Below are 19135 nucleotides of genomic sequence, written 5' to 3'. Positions count from 1 at the left end.
TTGTTCTTTGTCTAAAATCTGGGCATACAATTATTGGCGCAAAATCAATGCTATAGAAAGTGCTAAGATACTGCAAACTCTGTTAGAATGGATAAGAATCTCAATAACCAACATCTTAAATTGTATAAAGGACAAATAATATCATGAATTGTGATCTCCTTGTTTCTTTCCAACTTTGTTCCTTTGGAGCACAAAGATTTCTCGAAACTGAAGCTCAGAGAAATATAGTCATCCTTAGTAAGCCTGGCACACTGACATGGATGAGATGCTAGAAATTACCTTTCAGTTTACCAAGTATTACACCCAGTAATGTGGGAAGGGTAAAGATATTTGCTTGAGCAAAATTTGAGCAGCTGGACACAAAAGTTAACTATGGAAAGTTTAATCAAGTCCCTTATAAAGAAGGTACTTGAATTAGCAAAGCCACAGAGTCAGAAAACATTATGTGAATGTAACTTATATAAGAGAGGATATCTGTAACTGCACAGTAGACAAACAGCCTATTGGGATTCTTATATCAAAACAGCATGTGTTTAGAATCCAAAAATTACATATAATCCTTTATTTGAACAATAGAGAACTGCATACATGGGTCTGATTGGGCCGAATTGTAAAAGTGACAAAGAAATATGATTTCCATTTTATTTATTTTTTTCTATTTTTAACATATGGTCTTATTAATGTTGTTTTATATTTTGTTTATTGTGATATGACCTAATGGCTAATCAAAACAGTATTGCCAGCTATACCCATGTTCTCTCTTTTTCACAACTGTTGAGTGGTTTGTTTGTGTAGAGTGTAGAATTCAAATAACTTTCACAACACTTTGTTCCTTGTCTGTTTGACTTACTCACTGTTTGACTTTTGTTATAACTATATACTGTTGCTTGTATGTTGTAGCTTCTTTTAATTATTATAAATCTTACTTTTTCCTCTTTCTACTATAGTCCATGGCTACTTACACAATAAATACTGGTTTCTAAGAATGCCTCTAGGCCACATTGGGATTATTCACAACAATGGGCCTCAAAACTGCCCCTTGCTTTGTAGCATGTCCCTTCCCCTTTTTTTTCTAAACTAAAAATAGTATTTACAAAAATTCAAGTCAGTTGTAACAGCACCCCTCTAAGCACACACAAAAAAGTACCTTGTGGCAAACTGGTGCCCTCAGACACCATCTCTGCTTTAAACAAGAATGACTTCTCTAAATTAAGCAGAAGTGTCTCTCCACCATAATAAAATATGGAAAAATGTTTTAAGAATAATCTTTCTTTTTATATGTTTACAACATATATTTCTTTAAGCTAAGTGCCACTGCCCAATGATTTTTGACTATGGTATACTGAACTGAGGACAATTCTTCTGCTTTGTTTCTTTCACAGAACATTTCTTTCCAGTATCTAGTTTCTAATACAAAAACAAGTGTTTGTTGTTGTTGTTAGCTGCGAAGTCGTGTCCGACCCATCGCGACCCCATGGACAATGTTCCTCCAGGCCTTCCCGTCCTCTACCATCTTCTGGAGTCCACTGAAGCTCACACCTACTGCTTCAGTGACTCCATCCGGCCACCTCATTCTCTGTCGTCCCCTTCTTCTCTTGCCCTCAATCTTTCCCAGCATTAGGCTCTTCTCCAGTGAGTCCTTCCTTCTCATTAGGTGGCCAAAGTATTTGAGAAAATACCATTGAAGTACCACCAATCCCATGCATAGAAAGTATCTTACTGGTACGCACAGTATGTCTTTACATGGGAGTGTAACCTGACGTTGCATTTTACAAGACCACTTCCCTTTGCGATCTGGTCCCAACCACCGTTGTTAACCGAAGACCACATACAGATCAACTTGAGAGCGTAACATCTGCAGAGCCTCACCCGTGTCTTGTCGTACACTCGAGTCACTTCGCAACCCTACCCGGGGTGGGGTGGGGTGGGGTGGGGCAGGCGTTTGACATTTACTCAGCAAGAAGCCTCAGCGCAAAACCACTAGAGCAGGGGTCTTCAAACTTGGCCCTTTTATGACTTGTGGACTTCAACTCCCAGAATTCCTCAGCCAGCTTTGCTGGCTGAGGAATTCTGGGAGTTGAAGTCCACAAGTCATAAAAGGGCCAAGTTTGAAGACCCCTGCACTAGAGTTTGTTTGGTAACCGGAGGAAGAGGAGACGTCTCGCTTTCGTCTTGCTTTTCAGCGAGTTGACAAACGTTGCCACGAAACGAGCTTCTCTTTTTCTTTTTTTCTTTTCAGTCGCCGTTTTGCTGGCGTTTGGTTTCGTTCCCTCCTCCGGCCCTCACAGATCAATCCGAATTCAGCCACCCCCTTCTTTCCACCCCACCGCGGCCCCCGCTTCGCAAGCGCCAGAAAACTTCCTCAAGCGGCGGTTCGCGCGCTTTCTCAGGCCCTCAGAGGGCGCATTAGGCCTCTTATTCGGCTCCCCTCCCCCCCTTCCGAGGAGGAGGAGGAGGAGAGGAGGAGGCAAGCCGCTCGCTCCCTCGGTAGCGCCGCGACGCTCCGCCGAGGCGATTCTGCCTTTTTTTATATATATATAATTGTTCGGAGGGAAGCGGGCAAAATGCCCCACCTACACAGGCCCAGGAGAATAGCCTGCGCTGAGAGCCTCCCGGAGGTCTCTGAGGGGGCGAAAGGAGGCGCTGGCCAGGCGAACCTCGGCTACTCCAGCGGGGAAGAAAAAGCGGGAAGCGCCCAAGGGAGCGACGCGGCGGCGGCGGACGGAGAGGACCTGCCGCTTCTGAGGGGAATTTTTGAGGTCAAGAAGAGGAGCTGCGATGTGGTGCTGAGCGCCCAGAGGCTTAGCTGGAGCCCTATCACGCCAGAGAGCCCCTTCGGTGAGGGCTGCGCCCCCCCCTCTCTCTCTCTGTGAGGGCGTTGGTGTGAGGGAGAGCGCATAATGTCCCCCTCCCTCTCCTCCCTCCCCCATCTTTTCCCTCACCGGGGCCAAAACTCCGGCGACTAAATTTACCCGTACGTCAAGTTAGTAGCCGCCGTCCTACTCGGTAATTTGAATGAAATTTGAAACCCTTCCCCGCCGCCTCAGAAGTACGCCTTTTCTCTCTAGTCTAGACCCTTCTTGCCAATTTGGGGGGGGGGGGCAGGGGGTCAACGGGGGTGTGTGAGCGTGGGCGGTAAGCGGTAGCAAAGCTTGAAGGGACGTTTTGTTCAGCCGACAAATTTAAGGAGAAACTTCCAAAGAGTGAGGGCAATTAAACCGGGGGAAACAGCTTGCCTCCAGACGTTGTGGGTGCTTCGTCACTGGGGTTTTTTTTAAAGAAGAGACTGGACGGCCACTTGTCTCAAATTGTATAGGGCAGGGGTAGGCAACCTCGGCTCTTTTATGACTCGTGGACTTCAACTCCCAGAATTCCTGAGTCAGCTATGCTGACTCAGGAATTCTGGGAGTTGAAGTCCACGAGTCATAAAAGAGCCGAGGTTGCCTACCCCTGGTATAGGGTTTCCTGCTCGAGCCGGGGGTTGGACTAGAAGATCTCTAAGCTCCCTTCCAGCTCTATTCTGATTCTGTTGCCAGTGACGGACTATCTAGATCCGGAAAGTAACATGAGAAGGAGTGGGAATCTTAGTTTTTTTTTTCTCCTCTCTTTTCTACCTGCGAAGGGATGTGTGGGGAGGGGGGGGGCGCCGGCTTTCAAGCTGCGCTTTTACCTGAGAATAGCACCTTGTGTCCAATGCGAAGTTTTGGAGAAATATTGGCATCTTTGCTGTATTATTAAGTTGCAACCACTTTTGCTAGTGGTTGGTTGCATTTTTTTCACTGCCAAAAGTGGTGGTGGGGGGGAAAAATCTATAAAGACGTATTAAAATCAGGTGTGCCTTTTCCCTGGTAAGTCTAGAAAGTGCCGTTTTGAAAGAAACTTGCTTTGAGTTAAAAGTAGTTTTGGCGGTGAAATATTGCAGTCTTGGCTGACATGCAACTCGTTTTCATTCAGTCTAATCGGCAAAGGAAGATTGTTTTGCTTTGTAAAGGCTGACATTTCTCTTTTCTGCTTTCCAATCGAGCTTCTTTTTCTTAATCTTAGCCCTGCCCAAATCTTTAAAAAAAGAAAAAGAAAAAAAAGGATGGCAGACTAGTGATTGAAACAAGAAAAAAAATGCTCCATTCTTCTGTAGAGGGAATAGGTGTCCCTTGTATTTGCTGTGATAGGCAGGTGTATGTATGCAAATCATACTGTCCTTAGTTTAATGCAAAGGACAGGGTGTGGTTGGAGCTGATCGTGCAATGTAGTGTTTTCTCCTGGAGAAGGAAAATGCAATTTTTCATCACCTCTTGGAGCTTTTGGAAACTTGGAGCTTTTCAATAGGGGAAGATTTTGTTTATTTCACAGCCTTTTTAAACCAGCCAGTTCCCAATGGATGTTGGGAGGCAAAGAAAACAGCAGTACAACTTAAACAAATACACTTAAATTCATATTGGAAAAAGGAAAAAAAATCATGGCACCCCACTTCAGTTCAGACCAGATTTGTGGCTATTTACTTAGTAGCTTGATGGGGGGAAAGGGGGGGTGATAAGTGATTTGGTAACCTAATTCCCAGACTATGCCTCCATAGAACTGAGATAAGTAACAGAGTAGTCATTATGGGAAACTGCCAACTTACTCTGCAAGTCTGATAGGGTACTAGAGGAAGAAAGCCCATGGAGACATGCCACATGATGCCCTTAGCCAGAGTTGGGAGTTCAGGGAGTTGATGAAATCAAAGCAAATCAAGCTGTAACTACAAACTCTGGAATGGAATGTCTGTGTTCAAAGTCAAAGAATGGGGCTCTCTATTGAAGGGATTACAAGTGGAAGTCCACATGTAATCCACAATCTTGTGTTATCAAGATTGTTATAATTCCTGTCATGTGAGTAGACTTTCATTTGCATGATGCAGGCTTTTTTCTCCATTATTCTTGAGACACAATAAACATTAAGGTAAAGGTAAAGGTTCCCCCGCACATGCGTGCTAGTCGTTTCCGACTCTAGGGGCCGGTGCTCATCTCCGTTTCATAGCCGAAGAGCCAGCGTTTGTCCGAGGACGTCTCCGTGGTCATGTGGCTGGCATGACTAGACGCCAAAGGCGCACGGAACGCTGTTACCTTCCCACCGTAGTGGTCCCTATTTTTCTACTTGCATTTTTACGTGCTTTCGAACTGCTAGGTGGGCAGAAGCTGGGATGAGTAACAGGTGCTCACTCTGTTACGCGGCACTCGGGATTCGACCCGCCAAACTGCCGACCTTCTGATCGACAAGCTCAGCGTCCTAACCCACTGAGCCACCGCGTCCCTTCAATAAACATTACCAGAATGTAAACTTGTATCTTCAAATTTTAAAAATAATAGAAAATTCATTTTCGTGGAAATAAGGTTGTTTTTTCACATTAAGGATACTCCAGCATATTAAGATATTTAAAATATGCCCCTGATTATCTTACTTTGTGGTTGTTAGGCCACGTTTTATATGGGGTAGTGTCCTATCCAAAATATTGTGATGTAAAAAACTATAGTAAAATGACAATTATCTTTGCTTGTTGACTTGTTCAACATAACAACTCTTAGGCAAATCAATTTATGTTCTATTTTTATTCCTATCACAACTTTAATCTGTAGTATTTATTGAAAACGTGAATTCTGTGAAATATAGCTTACATAATTTAAAATATGCTGTACTTTTTATGTATTAGCTTTTCCTGAACAAACTCTGTTAGTCTTTTGAGTTATTTTGATGTTCTTATGAGAATGTTCTGTTGAAACAAATGTGTTACATTACCTGTGTCTTTGATACATACATTACCCCTCTACCATAAGGGTCTGCTATTATGTTAGACACCAGCTGATTTTATGATAGTATCAGATTTCTTCCACATATGTTTAGGTTTTGTCCAGATGAACTCAACAACATCTGTTACTTTTGTGCTGGTATCTGCTGCTTCCTTTCAGTATTTGACCTTTTGGTTAATTATAGCTAAAAATCTGCAAAGTGTTTAGTATTATATGCTTCTCATATGAGTTTCTTTGGGGGCGGTGGTATGGGAGGGGGCAGGAATGAATGTACTTGCCCCTAATAAGCTATCAGTAGTTTACTGAATTCTGTGAACTATTTAAATCACTTATAAAACAGCCATGGATATTTAAATATTTTAGTTTACCATTTAAAATTAAAATTACATAGTTAAATTTGCATTTTTCCAAGCAGAGTTCTTGATCCTCAGGAAGTTGAAAACCAGATATTTATATTCTCATCCAAATTATGAAGCTGAAATACATAGATCAGATTGAACTACTGTAAGTCCAAGAAGAACAAACTACATATAGAACCTATTTTCTGCCTAAAAGTTGATTTCTTAAATAAACTACATATACACAAAGCTGGTAGCTGGGAGAAAGAAAACACCAACTATAGCATATGTGTGTCTTAAAAATATTAAAGAATGGTAAGAATCGCAGATCTTTTGTGTTTATGAAAGATTAATATTATAAACTGATTGAAGACGACCTGTAAAAGACAAATCAGACGTGTTTTTAAGTGCAATTAATCATTCCTACTGATAACTTATTTCTTTTGTAAAGTAAAAGCATTTCTTTTCCTTTGAAAAAATAACGTATTGCTTAAAAATACTCTGTTTATATAAACTAGGTTACAAAATCCCAATTTTATTCTCTAAATTTATCTAGGGTTAGACTAGACATTTCACAATTGCAACTGCAACAAATGTATGAACTGGACAATCTGACAAAAAAGAGGGAACCCTCTTTCAAATCACCAATAATGTATTTTTAATAGTAACTTACTATTGTAATTTAGTGTCAGTATAAGGTTGTTAATTTCCGTTTTTTGGGGGGAAATTGAATCATGTTTTTTTTCGGATGGAGAAAAAATGACATTGATATAAGATGTAGTGAGAACAAAGTAGGAAAGTTGATCGTAATGAACTTTTGGGGGGATGGATGGGTTCACAGAATCTTAAAAGCCTGTCTTTCCACTGTTAGTTCCCCCATTGCCAGCCCCCTGTGCCATATACCATCCCATTTCAAGGAGTTCTGGGAGCATATCTCCTGAAAATGCAGAAGTCACAAGGAAAGGGGAAAAATGCTCTCTAAATGAAATTTTAGTTTTGGAATTGCCCTTAAATTTTTTTTTGAATTAGATAAATTTTACTAACTCTGCCCTGTGCGTTCCCACAGAGAGGCCCTCCTCAGGGTGCCTCCGGTCAGGGAATGTCGACTGGTGGCCCCCAGGGGGAGGGCCTTCTCTGTGGGTGCTCCGGCGCTATGGAACCAACTGCCGGTTGAGCTCCGGATGGCATCGGACCTTCGCTCCTTCCGGCGCAGTCTGAAGACCCACTTATTTGAACTAGCTGGTCTGGCCTGATGGGGAACGTTAGGGTTTTTAATGGGTCTTTTATTGTTATTGTAATTTTTAATTGGGCACTTGTTTAATTCCTTTTTAATTTTTGTATTGTTATTTATATATGCCCTGTTAACCGCCCTGAGTCCTTCGGGAGAAGGGCGGTATACAAATTTAATAAAAGTAAAGTAAAGTAAAGTAAAGTAAAGTTTTAAATGGAAATATTCTAAGCTTCAGAAATTAGGATTGTGTACACATCAGAAAAAATTAGGCAAAAGCTCTTCAGACCTTCCATGAGTATAATATCTTCCTGCTATTCATTAAAATAGCCCAGAGTTTGAATGGAATCTGTCTAAGCCTAAAATAGAAGCAGATGCTTTAAAAAGGTGACTCATTAAAGTTAATGGAACCCTTAAAGTGGTATCAATTTTTTTCAAACTTGCATAGAAATCTGATGTTGGGCTACTTTAATGAACAAAGAGAAGTAGTCTGAAATATTTTAAAATATTTTTTGGAATGTATGCAGTTTTGATGAGAATATTTCTCTATTTTTGAAATAACTTTTCCAATCTATTAACAATCATAAAATTCCCTAAACTATAATAAAAGTATTTCACCTATTTTTAAATTCATTCATTCTAGCCATTGTCTATCCACTGCAAGAGGGAAGGCCTAATTATAAAATTACAAATTTTAAAAAGTAGGAGATACTAATAGTAATTGGATCAGGCTATAATGCTACAAAAAGTCCATATTTATGTGATATTTTAGTGTGTTTAAATTTACCACTAGTACTGAGGCCATGATAGTTTTTATATAATAACTAGCATTTTATATCTGAGGGCGAAGATTTTGAGGAAATCTAAACTTATAAAAACATACTATGATAATTAGCATGATTATGCAGTATGCAAGCATGATTTGTAGTTGCCTTGAACTGCAAGATGGGCCGCAAATAAATTTAATAAATAAAAGTTATTTCTGAGCCCTGATGACTTTCAAAATTTAATTCATGCTTTTATGTCCTCTTTAATACAGTATTATATGTAAACTTGCTTAGTGGCTATTTTTTTAAAAAAAGGGGAAAAACTGATTTAAAAAATTACTGCCATGCTTACCATGCGTATAGTTATACAACATTTTTTTAAAAAAAAATAAATGCAAAAATTGATAATGCAGGGTTTTTTTTAAAGAGTAGAGTTGAAATTAGTTTGCTATATTCACTAAGTGGTGATAGCATCTGTGGTGTAAAGGAAAGTATGCTTAGATTACTTTGCAGACCTTTTAATCTCTGAAACAACAGATGTTATGTTCTATCTAGTAACGTGTATCATGGAAACAGTGGGGTTTTTTTCAGTGAAATAATTGATGGTGAAATAACATAATTACTGATCCAAAGAATACATATTTGTTATTTATTCACTGATATATTTTGGTTACGATGATATTTTTGGGAAACAATATGTAAAATATGAAATGAAATACTGGAAAAGAAAGATGGGTTATAATAAACACATATTTTCTTTTTCCCCTTGTTTTCTGATATTTCTGTGCTAATGATTATGGGCTTGAGTCTAATGTTCATACACAGGTGGAGAACTGCTGTTAATAAGCAAGATAAAGCCATGTCCTTACTAAAGGTTAATAACCAAAAGGAGTAGGAAGCCCTGCTTAATAGGAAGTTGTGAGATGATAAAAAATGAAGGAGCTGAGTAAGCTGATCTATAGTTGTAAATATGACTAGGCTGATTGTTGAGGATTCTCAGCTGTTTTACTTCATGATCTCACAATGTGCTGTATTTATTAATCCAAGCTTCTTTTGTCACATCAGTGACAATAGAATAGAATTATGTCTGAGCTTCCCCTTCGAAGGAAACATACCTTGGTATTTGGAACAGTTGGCTGGGCTTTCTAACTGCTGGACTTTCTACCTGCCAAGGTTGTGCCAGGATTTGGACGTCTTGTGGGCAAGACATGAAATATTTATTTTGCCTTGCTTTACCAAATAGAGATAACCCTTGTTCAGAAACCAATAACTTGATTGTTAAGCGAAGCAGTCATTAAGTGAAATCACGAATGTGCTTATGATTTTACTTCAGCTTTCCTTTGCTTTATAGACCCATGAAGGTTGTAAATGTAAGGATTGATCATAAAGTCACTTTTTAATCACCTTCATATATACAAAGGGCTGAATGAGGCAGTTGATAAACGAGGACAATCTATAGAATTTTGAATGTTCAGTATACATCAAATAATATGAATAAGACCCAAGACTTAATAGAAGAAGTGTTAGTTTCTATCATAGTAACCTTGGATGAAAGCTGCAGAATGAAAATGAAATTTACGTACCAGAGTAACTTTATATGTAGCTGATATGTGTAGTCACTGTTCTTCTTCAGATTCATAGGTGAATGTAACTAAATATTGAGTTTAAATTTATTATTAGTGAACATTCATTTATGCAGCATCTTATTTATCTATTAACAGATTTTCAGTTTTAAAGATTGTATTTCTGATCCAAAAATATACAATACTTAATTTTATTCTTAATGAATCTTTCTGTAATATTGCAAATACCTTGTAGTGGGACATAATATGAAACACTGTAGGGAAAAGAACCACACTAAAAAGCAGAGACATCACCCTGCCAACAAAAGTGTGTATAGTCAAGGCTATGTATGGTCTTCCCAGTTGCAATGTATGGCTGTGAAAGTTGGACCATAAGAAAGGCTGAGCGCCAAAGAATTGAGGCCTTTGAACTATGGTGCTGGAGAAGACTCCTGCGAGTCCCTTGGACTGCAGGGCGATCAAACCGGTCAGTCCTAGAGGAGATCAACCCTGACTGCTCTTTAGAAGACCAGATCCTGAAGTTGAAACTCAAATACTTTGGCCACCTAATGAGAAGGAAGGACTCACTGGAGAAGAGCCTAATGCTGGGAAAGGTTGAGGGCAAGAGAAGAAGGGGACGACAGAATGAGGTGGCCGGATGGAGTCACTGAAGCAGTAGGCGTGAGCCTAAATGGACTCTAGAAGATGGTAGAGGATAGGAAGGCCTGGAGGAACGTTGTCCATGGGGTTGTGATGGTTCGGACATGACTTCTCAAATAGCAGCAACAAGGGAAAAGAACGCAAAATTTAAACTGAAAGATTAAATTATTTAATAATAATTAACATTATTTTGTGCTATGAGACGTGCAATGCTGTACAGTATATAGTTTTTAAAAATTAACTTCATAAATTGTGCATGACTTAAGAAAGGTAAAGGTCTTGCATAAAAAATAAATTCTCTTGCATCTTACCTCTAACACAAACCCAAATGTATGTTGCCTGTGTGTGTGTGTGTTCATGCTGCATTATCTAAATGTTTCTAAAGTAGCTCACATTCTAGAATGGTGGCATTAGCTTTCTTTACCAATTCTGTCATACAGTTAGGAGATACCAAGCAATGTGCACAATTAGCGAATCAGTATCTTTGCTTAGTTTACTTTTAATGCTACATAGTTTGAAACATCGATCATTAGATTTTGCACTAATTCTATTAATAATAGTTGTTTCTATATTCTTTATATATAGAAGATAATTTGAGAAGAAACATTCATTCTTGTGTACACAGGACATTATTGTGGGATTCCAAAGGGTATGAGTACTTCAATTCCTTGTTACGAATGTCAGAGTGTAGTTTTAGATGCTTCAGATGGGTATGGTTATCAGATTTCTGTATAAAATATTCGACATGCATTTGATTTGTACATAAGTATGAATTTACAGGTTTCAGATATTCAAAAAGGTCAAAGTCTATTTAAATATTTAAATAGTATAAATTGTAAAAAATACAAAATTAATTCCATAATTAATGTTTATCTATAATAGGAGTTACTAATCTAAATTTCTCTAATCATCCAAAGTAAGAGAGAAAATCCACTTCTCACTAACTATGACTTGTAGGTTTCTGTAGGTGGTTGAAATCTTTTCATGTATCCAAATATGAAGACCAGTGGAATGCACTGATTTCAATGGATTGCCAAATTGAATGCCCGTTTGTTTGCACAATCTAGTAAAAATAGTACAATGCCAACAAACTGCATTGGATTATGTATTCTGTTTAAGTTTGTTCACTTTTATAAGAACATATAGTTCTTGAAGAACGTATGTTCAAAATTATATTTCTTCCCATCCCCACATGTCTCAAAAAGTGTAGAGTACTGTGCAACCCCCCTAATATTTTTTAAAGTGTTCATGTAGCTTCATTGACTCTTTTGTTGGCAGAGGTGATACTTGTAAAGGTTTGCCACATTGTGTAGTCTTTTTAGAATCAAAAAGATGTCTCTGTGCCATATTGGTTCTCCACCCACAGATCCAGCATATACTGTATTAAAGAAATAAAATTTGTCTTTCTGTATGAATGATTCTTGAAGGTAGTAATTTCGTTGAAATGATATGTACCTAAAATGGTTGTTTTCAGATCAGTTTCCTTCCTTCTGACAGATATTTGCATCCCAAGTTTAAAAAGCAAAATAATACGAATAAAAAATACCTTCCTCTTTTAAAACTCAGATTAATAATATATGGGTTGTCAAATGAATTTGGTTATTAAATAAAACTAAAAATTTGAAATGTTTGCGAAGGTTCAGTTACTTATGATATGAATGTGATACGCTTAACTAAAGTGCTCAACACATGCTTATAGAAATTAATATCATAGCCAGCCTTATTTTTGTATTGTATTTGAAGAAGTGGACATGTGCAGAAACTGTGAGTACAATTAGTGTCAAGCAGATAAATCCACCTCTAATCCTGTTTATGCTCTGCATCAGGCAGATGTGCCAAAATTGATGTAGACATGCTCTTGGCTTACAGTAATATTTTAAAGAACTGTGTAGTGCTGTTTTTGCTGAGGCCTTTCTTAATGTTAAGTGTGATTAAAAAGAGAAGAAAATCTTAACAAGTGCAACCTTACTTTATGAAGGTTTGTGGCCTGCTCTTATGGTGACGAAACAACAATAGCAGGAAAGACTACCTTTGTTCCTTGTAATTGAATTGATTTCAGAAATACAGTGGGAAGTGGGAGCTGAATCAAGTAAATAGCATGATATCTAATGTATACTTAAATCCCCTCCAAGAACAGATGGCACCCTGTATCCTTCTAGGTAACATGAGAGGAGAGTTAATGTTTTGAAACAGCTAGCAATAATCACTATTGTACTGATGAATGGATAATTCTTGAACGAAAAAGAAAAGTTTGTGGTGTAAATTTATACACCAGTTTTAATTAAAAAATTAAACGTTTTCATTTTTTTTAACTGAGAAATTGATGGTGAAATTCCATTCTTTCAGGTGAAGTTATAAATTTTGCAATTTGTTTCTCATTCAAATTGTTTATAACTGTTTAAAATAACATTGTGTAGCCATTTGAAATTGGGGCTAACACGCCAACATTTCCTTGTGTACAGAAAAAATGCAGAACTACCAATTCCAGGTGGTAGTCTCCATAAGACCAGTTACATTGGAACTTCAAAAAATATTCGTAATACACTAACCATGGTCAGCATTCTACTCTTTTTAATGGCTGACAAACAAGATCACCAGTTTTTTTGTATGTGGCAGCAATACAAAACAACACAAGAGACATTCAGTGTGTTTATGAACTTCATGTAGTAAGGAGATTTTTTAAAGATCTCTTCCTATCATGGTTTTGTTGGCTGTAGACCTTTGGCTATATCAGTCCACTTGCAGCTAGATAAGTCTTAATGGCAAAAAGTTGTGTGAAAATCAGATTACTTAGGAATGTGTTTCTATAGATACTGTTTGTTCATTTAGCATTTGTGAGAAAGTTGGAGATACGCAAAACTTAATGATTTGGGAACTAAATGTTCAGGAAAACTTTGGAAAATTTTGTTCCTCTTCTGAATGAGTCTGAACCCTCTTTATTAAGATAATAATAATAATAATAATAATAATAATAATAATAATAATAATAATAATAATAATAATAATAATAATAATAATATAGGGACACGGTGGCTTAGTGGGTTAGGATGCTGAGCTTGTTGATCAGATGGTCGGCAGTTTGGCGGGTCGAATCCCGAGTGCTGCGTAACAGAGTGAGCGCCTGTTACTCGTCCCAGCTTCTGCCAACCTAGCAGTTTGAAAGCACGTAAAAATGAAAGTAGATAAATAGGGACCACTACGGTGGGAAGGTAACAGCGTTCCGTGCGCCTTTGGCATCTAGTCATGCCGGCCACATGACCACGGAGATGTCCTCGGACAAGCGCTGGCTCTTTGGCTTTGAAATGGAGATGAGCACTGACCCCTAGAGTTGGAAACGACTAGCACCCATGTGCGGGGGAACCTTTACCTTTACCTAAATCCTTTGAACCAGAATCAGTTTGAGGTGTCCCAGACACCCATTCCTAAATTGATGAGGTTTATATTGTTCACTGTTACTTCTAGTTCTTCATGATCTGATGGAGATCATCAGTTATCTGTCAGTATCTGTCCCAAAGGTTCTTTTTCCAAAAGGCAACTGGACTTCCTTGATTTTTTTTCTGAACCGAAAGTTCAAAACTGAAGAAGGTTGGATGAGAAGCAAAATGTTTTCAAAGGAAAAAACTGAAGGTCCAACTGCTTTTTGGAAAAAGCACTTTTGGGTCAACCATGCCTGCATAATTGAGAATCTCCATAGACTGCCAGAATTTATTTCTTGTAAATTCATACTTGTGTCATCAGTGAGAATATATTTTTATTTATTTATTTTATTTTAATCCCATTTATATCCCGCCCTTCTCCGAAGACTCAGGGCGGCTTACAATTTAAGCACAAACCAATGTGCTTAGCAATATAGCCACCTAATGTTTCTAGTGAGCAATCCAATCCATTTACATACACACTGGCACTTACATACTGATAACTGCACATGATTAAACTGTATTTATTTTCTTCCTTTTCTTCAGGAGGTTCCAGGATTGGTTTACAGCGAAAGGAAAAATCTGTTGAAATGAAAGAAGTATTTTCCATAAAACTGAAACGTCGTCGTTTTGCTAGGCAAGAAAAAGGAGGCATACTATTAGGAATTGCTATTTTTGCGTGTCAAAAAAAAGAAGGCAATAAACTTAAAGATACCACCATCAATCTAGGCAACATAAGTGAAGACCATTGTTACTTGTGGTATAGGTCTTTGAAGAAAATTTTGAACGGTAAGTACTTATTTTCATATTTTCAAAAAGTTTTGTGATAAAAGATATAGCAGTGGTGTTACTGTTTTTTTTATCAAACAATACGTTCTACTGACTTTAGAAGAGTTTATATCCAGATAAGGATAATTAAGATTTCACTAATTCTCTTAGCCATACAGTATATCTCCTATAACTGATTTGATTCACGTTGATATTGATTATTATGATTTTTATTATTGCTGTTGTTATTTGCACTGATACACTTTTTCACATGGTGAAATTACATGGATTTTATTTTGTGTATTTGGTTCATAGGTAATACTAAACTAATTTGTGTGCGTGAAGCTCAGCTCTTTTCTCTGTCCCAGTGTTCAGCAGGAGATCAGAAACCTTTCCTTCTGTTTCATTATTTGTAATTACTTGTTATTTCTGAATCCTGTAAAGTTATATCATCTTTAGGTCATGCATTATATCCCTGGCTTTTTTTCCTAACCCCAGGGGTGACCAACCTTTTTACTCCATTAAATTTCATTTGCACTGATGAGTAAAATATTAGTTGTGGCGGTGCATGTGTTCACACCTGATGGAATTTAGGTTTCTTCTCAAGATTTAATGTGCTTTTATCTACCTGTTTGTATTTCTGACCCCACAAATACAATTAGATCCTCATTTTTCCCTGTACGTAATGCAGCTCTACTCCTGCTTCAAACTGATTGGTGCTTGGGAGGAGAAGGCATGTGGTTGAACAAATGTGTTCTTGTTATATGTCTCTCCTTTTGCCTAACCAATAGGCAGCACCATCAGTTAGGAGTACTCTTCCATAATTTCTGTACCAGTCTTATGAGCAGAAACAATTTGCTTAGGAAAGGGACCTTCAAGCTGCATCCAGGATTCATTTTTATCAGATTAAATAGAATGAACAACTATAGTGAAAAAGCTTGCACTCTCCTTACAGCGATTGGTAGGATGAGAAACTGCTGCTCACCACCTATTCCCGTAGAGTTATTTTAGAGTTTAGCAATAATGATAAATTGTAGTTTAATGATAATGAACTGTGTTCATATTATCATGCTATATTGTGTTAGCCCAGTATATGCAAAAATCTTTTATCTTTGCACACAGTCTCTTTGTCTCAAACTATCTTAGCTTGCTCTGAAATTAGTACTCATGATTTATCTACAGGTAATGGTTTATCATTTAATGCAGTGTTTTTCAACCACTGTTCCGCGGCACACTAGTGTGCCGCGAGATGTTGCCTGGTGTGCCGTGGGAAAAATTGAAAAGTAATTATAAAATACTTTCTTTGTGTTTATTTGATTCCTATTCAAGAGAATTACTTTATATATAGTCAATATAGGCACAGAGTTAAATTTTTTAACATTTTCTAATGGTGGAGTGCCTCGTGATTTTTTTTTCATGAAACAAGTGTGCCTTTGCCCAAAAAAGGTTGAAAAACACTGATTTAATGGATGTTCACAAAAATGGCCTGCCAAGCCAGGGGATAAGATTAGATATAATTCTGTTGTTTTTGATGCCACTAGGTGGGCTTTTAGTGAATTCTATTTAGGTGCTGTGCTTTTGCAGCTTTTAAAATGTATTCTAATTATTTTTGCATTTGTTTAATGCTGTTGTTTTAGAATTAATCTTTTAAACCGTTTTAAAAACGGTTAAGCTGATTGCAAACCTTTCTGTTTTGAAAAACTGAATTTCTTAGTTATGTTTAAATGACAAGGGAGATTGTGCCTGACTTGGACAACATTTTCTAAACCATGTTTCCCATCAATTAATTGCTACTATGAAGCCATCCTTATAATAACTAGTTTGCTGTTATAACTGAGTTTGTGCAATGTTGACTTATTTATTTATTTATCCTTCCATCCGATTTTGATGCCTCCCGATTCCAAGTGATTCCACGCAGCTCAAAGAAAAAATAGCATGACAAAAACACAATAAATACTAATACAAGAAAAATAATTATTAAAAAAGATAACTACAAGATCCAAAAACCCAGACAACAAACCAGTACATATGCAAAACATGACAACACCAATAAGGCAGTTCCATCTCCTCCACCCATTTTCAGGGTCCATCTCCTCCTCCCATTTTCAGGGTCTTCCGGAATATCATCGGGGTTATTTTTGTTCATTTCTGGGATCTATTTCATCCTAGACATAACAGTTTCTTTGTATCTGTATTTGAGAAGTGGAAGGAATTAGGGATGACTTTGTGGGAAAACTGTCTTTCTCAAATGTTTTCCACTACTCCTATAAATCAAGATCTGTAATGCCATAAATATTTGATAACAGTAACTCAGTATCCTAGAAAAAATACAATAAGCAATATATTTATGCTATCTTTTGGTCCAAAGACCATTGGTTACCAGTTGTCCTCCGGGTGAGATTTAAGGTGCTGGTACTTACTTTTAAAGCCCTACATGGCTTAGGCCCGGGATACTTGCAGGACCATCTGCTGCCGGGAACGACTTCCCATCGCCCAGTACGCTCACACAGAGAAGGCCTCCTCAGGGTACCGTCGGCTAGACAATGTCGGTTGGTGACCCCCAGGGGGAGGGCCTTCTCTGTGGGAGCGCCAGCCCTGTGGAACCAGCTCCCCCCTGAGCTTCGGATGGCCCCAGATCTCTGGTCCTTTCGCTGCGGCCTCAAAACACTCCTTTTCCACCTGGCTGACCTGGACTGACAGGGATTTTAATTATGTTTTTAATTTTTAACTCTAATTTTTAATTTATTTTAATTTTAATTTTAATTTATTGTACAGGGGCCTTTAATTTTAATTTTTATTTCAACTTTTGTATTTATTGTATGTTATTGTTGTTAGCCGCCCTGAGTCCTTCGGGAGATAGGGCGGCATATAAGTCCCAATAATAAATAAATAAATAAATAAAAGCAAATTTAGGAACAAAGTTAAGATAATATTAGGCAAAATTTAACGTTGTGTTGCAAATTATGTGCTTTTAAAAGTCAGATAGAATTAAAATGTTTTTGCCTCCTTTTTTAAGTGATTAGGTTTATAGTCCTCCTAAGGGAGGGAATCTCATGACTGGGAACTGTACCAAAAGGCTCTTCAGCATCCTTGATCACTCCTGCCATTTCCTGATAGCATTTTGTGATTGTGGTACTTTGGCTGAACTTTATTAATCCAACTTTAATACACAGGATTATGTTCTCATTTATTGATTTCCTCTTTTATGCTAATTTCTTTGCTTCATTTTTCAGTAGTTCAAGTACTGAAATAGAATCATACATAGTTATATAAATAGATACTTTATATTACCTGACCTCCAGTATCTCATTTTGTATCAAAAGACTGAGAATTAATTTGATTATTTACAATGTTCTTATTAAGTCCATGTCTATCTAATGGCATTGTAAAAATAGATGTTACTGTATCTGCATGTAATCAGATTGTTATAAATGTTGGTTTCATGCTAAAAACATAAAGATAAAAATGAAAGTATTGTAATTAAAATTAAATATTAAAATTAAAAAATTCTGGTATTAAAGATATCGGATATTATACTAACTTATTTTTATATGTACTAAATTATATCTCACAACCACTTTCTTACAAAAAAGCTATCTAAGATTGTATCATATCTTAAATATTCATCATTTTGAGATGACAGGTTTTAATACATCAAAGATGATAATGTTGAACTTTATTATGCTTTAATGTTCATAGATTATGCTGTAGTGCACGTTGGTGTGTCCCATTAACAATTTTCAAAATTTTTAAATTAAAACTAGGCTTTGCAGTTCACTGGGATACAGTTCTAAAAATATTATGAAAGATAATGTTGCTTGTTTTATGAAATGCTGCTCTAAAACATTAAAAACAGAGTAGGGTAGTTTCAATGCTTTCACTGTTATCTATGATAAGGTTTCCCAACATGAAACGATATAATTTGTCTTATCTTTCAAAGTCTGATTTCTAAAACATATAAAACATGCTTGTAGTATATATTGGTCTTTTCAGAATAAAAGTGGAATGGTTATTTATACGAGCAAGTGTTATTGAATCTCTTTTACAAGATGCCTCCCACACCAAGCTTTAATATGGGTGTCTAAAGCTTCATGCATGAAGACTTAATTATCCCATTAATGTTATACATTAACAGTTGTAACATCAACTATGTTTTATCTCTAGTCAGCATGAAAAATGTTTATTCGTGTCATTATTACTGTCTCTATGTAGCAATTTTCTTATTGCTAGTGGCATAACAGATTATATATATATATATATATATATATATATATATATATATATATATATATATATATATATATATATATATATATATATATATATATCTGTTATGCCACTAGCAATAAGAAAATTGCTACATAGAGACAGTAATATATATATATAATATATATAATCTGTTATGCCACTAGCAATAAGAAAATAGTTAACAAGCATTTGACATATATATATATATGTGTGTGTGTGTGTGTGTGTGTGTGTGTGTGTGTGTGTGTATGACAGTGACATCATTTCAGGCTCCTAACTTTGGTAAACATAAACCTGCTGCCATAAAACGAAATACTGAAAGCAGCACAGATGTGTGTCTGAGGGTAGCGCCCCTGCTGCCCTAG

The 19135-nt window shown here is 37.0% G+C and overlaps 1 protein-coding gene across 1 annotated transcript in view; it reads left to right on the top strand.

Annotated features, from left to right (window-relative positions):
- The first annotated feature begins 2464 nt into the window (after window positions 1–2464).
- The window catches only part of CERKL (CERK like autophagy regulator), a 42449-nt gene continuing 25778 nt past the window's right edge, over window positions 2465–19135 (top strand). Inside the window, exons 1-2 of the mRNA XM_083353213.1 lie at window positions 2465–2838; window positions 14301–14543. Coding sequence (XP_083209339.1) covers window positions 2565–2838; window positions 14301–14543 — 517 coding nt within the window. The 5' untranslated portion in view covers window positions 2465–2564. The remainder of the gene's footprint in view (window positions 2839–14300; window positions 14544–19135) is intronic.

The sequence above is a fragment of the Vipera ursinii genome (genome assembly GCF_947247035.1).
Source record: "Vipera ursinii genome assembly, chromosome: 1".
Lineage (NCBI taxonomy): Eukaryota > Metazoa > Chordata > Lepidosauria > Squamata > Viperidae > Vipera > Vipera ursinii.
The sequence above is the reverse complement of the archived record's forward strand: the minus strand, read 5'-3'. Positions and strand labels throughout refer to the sequence as shown.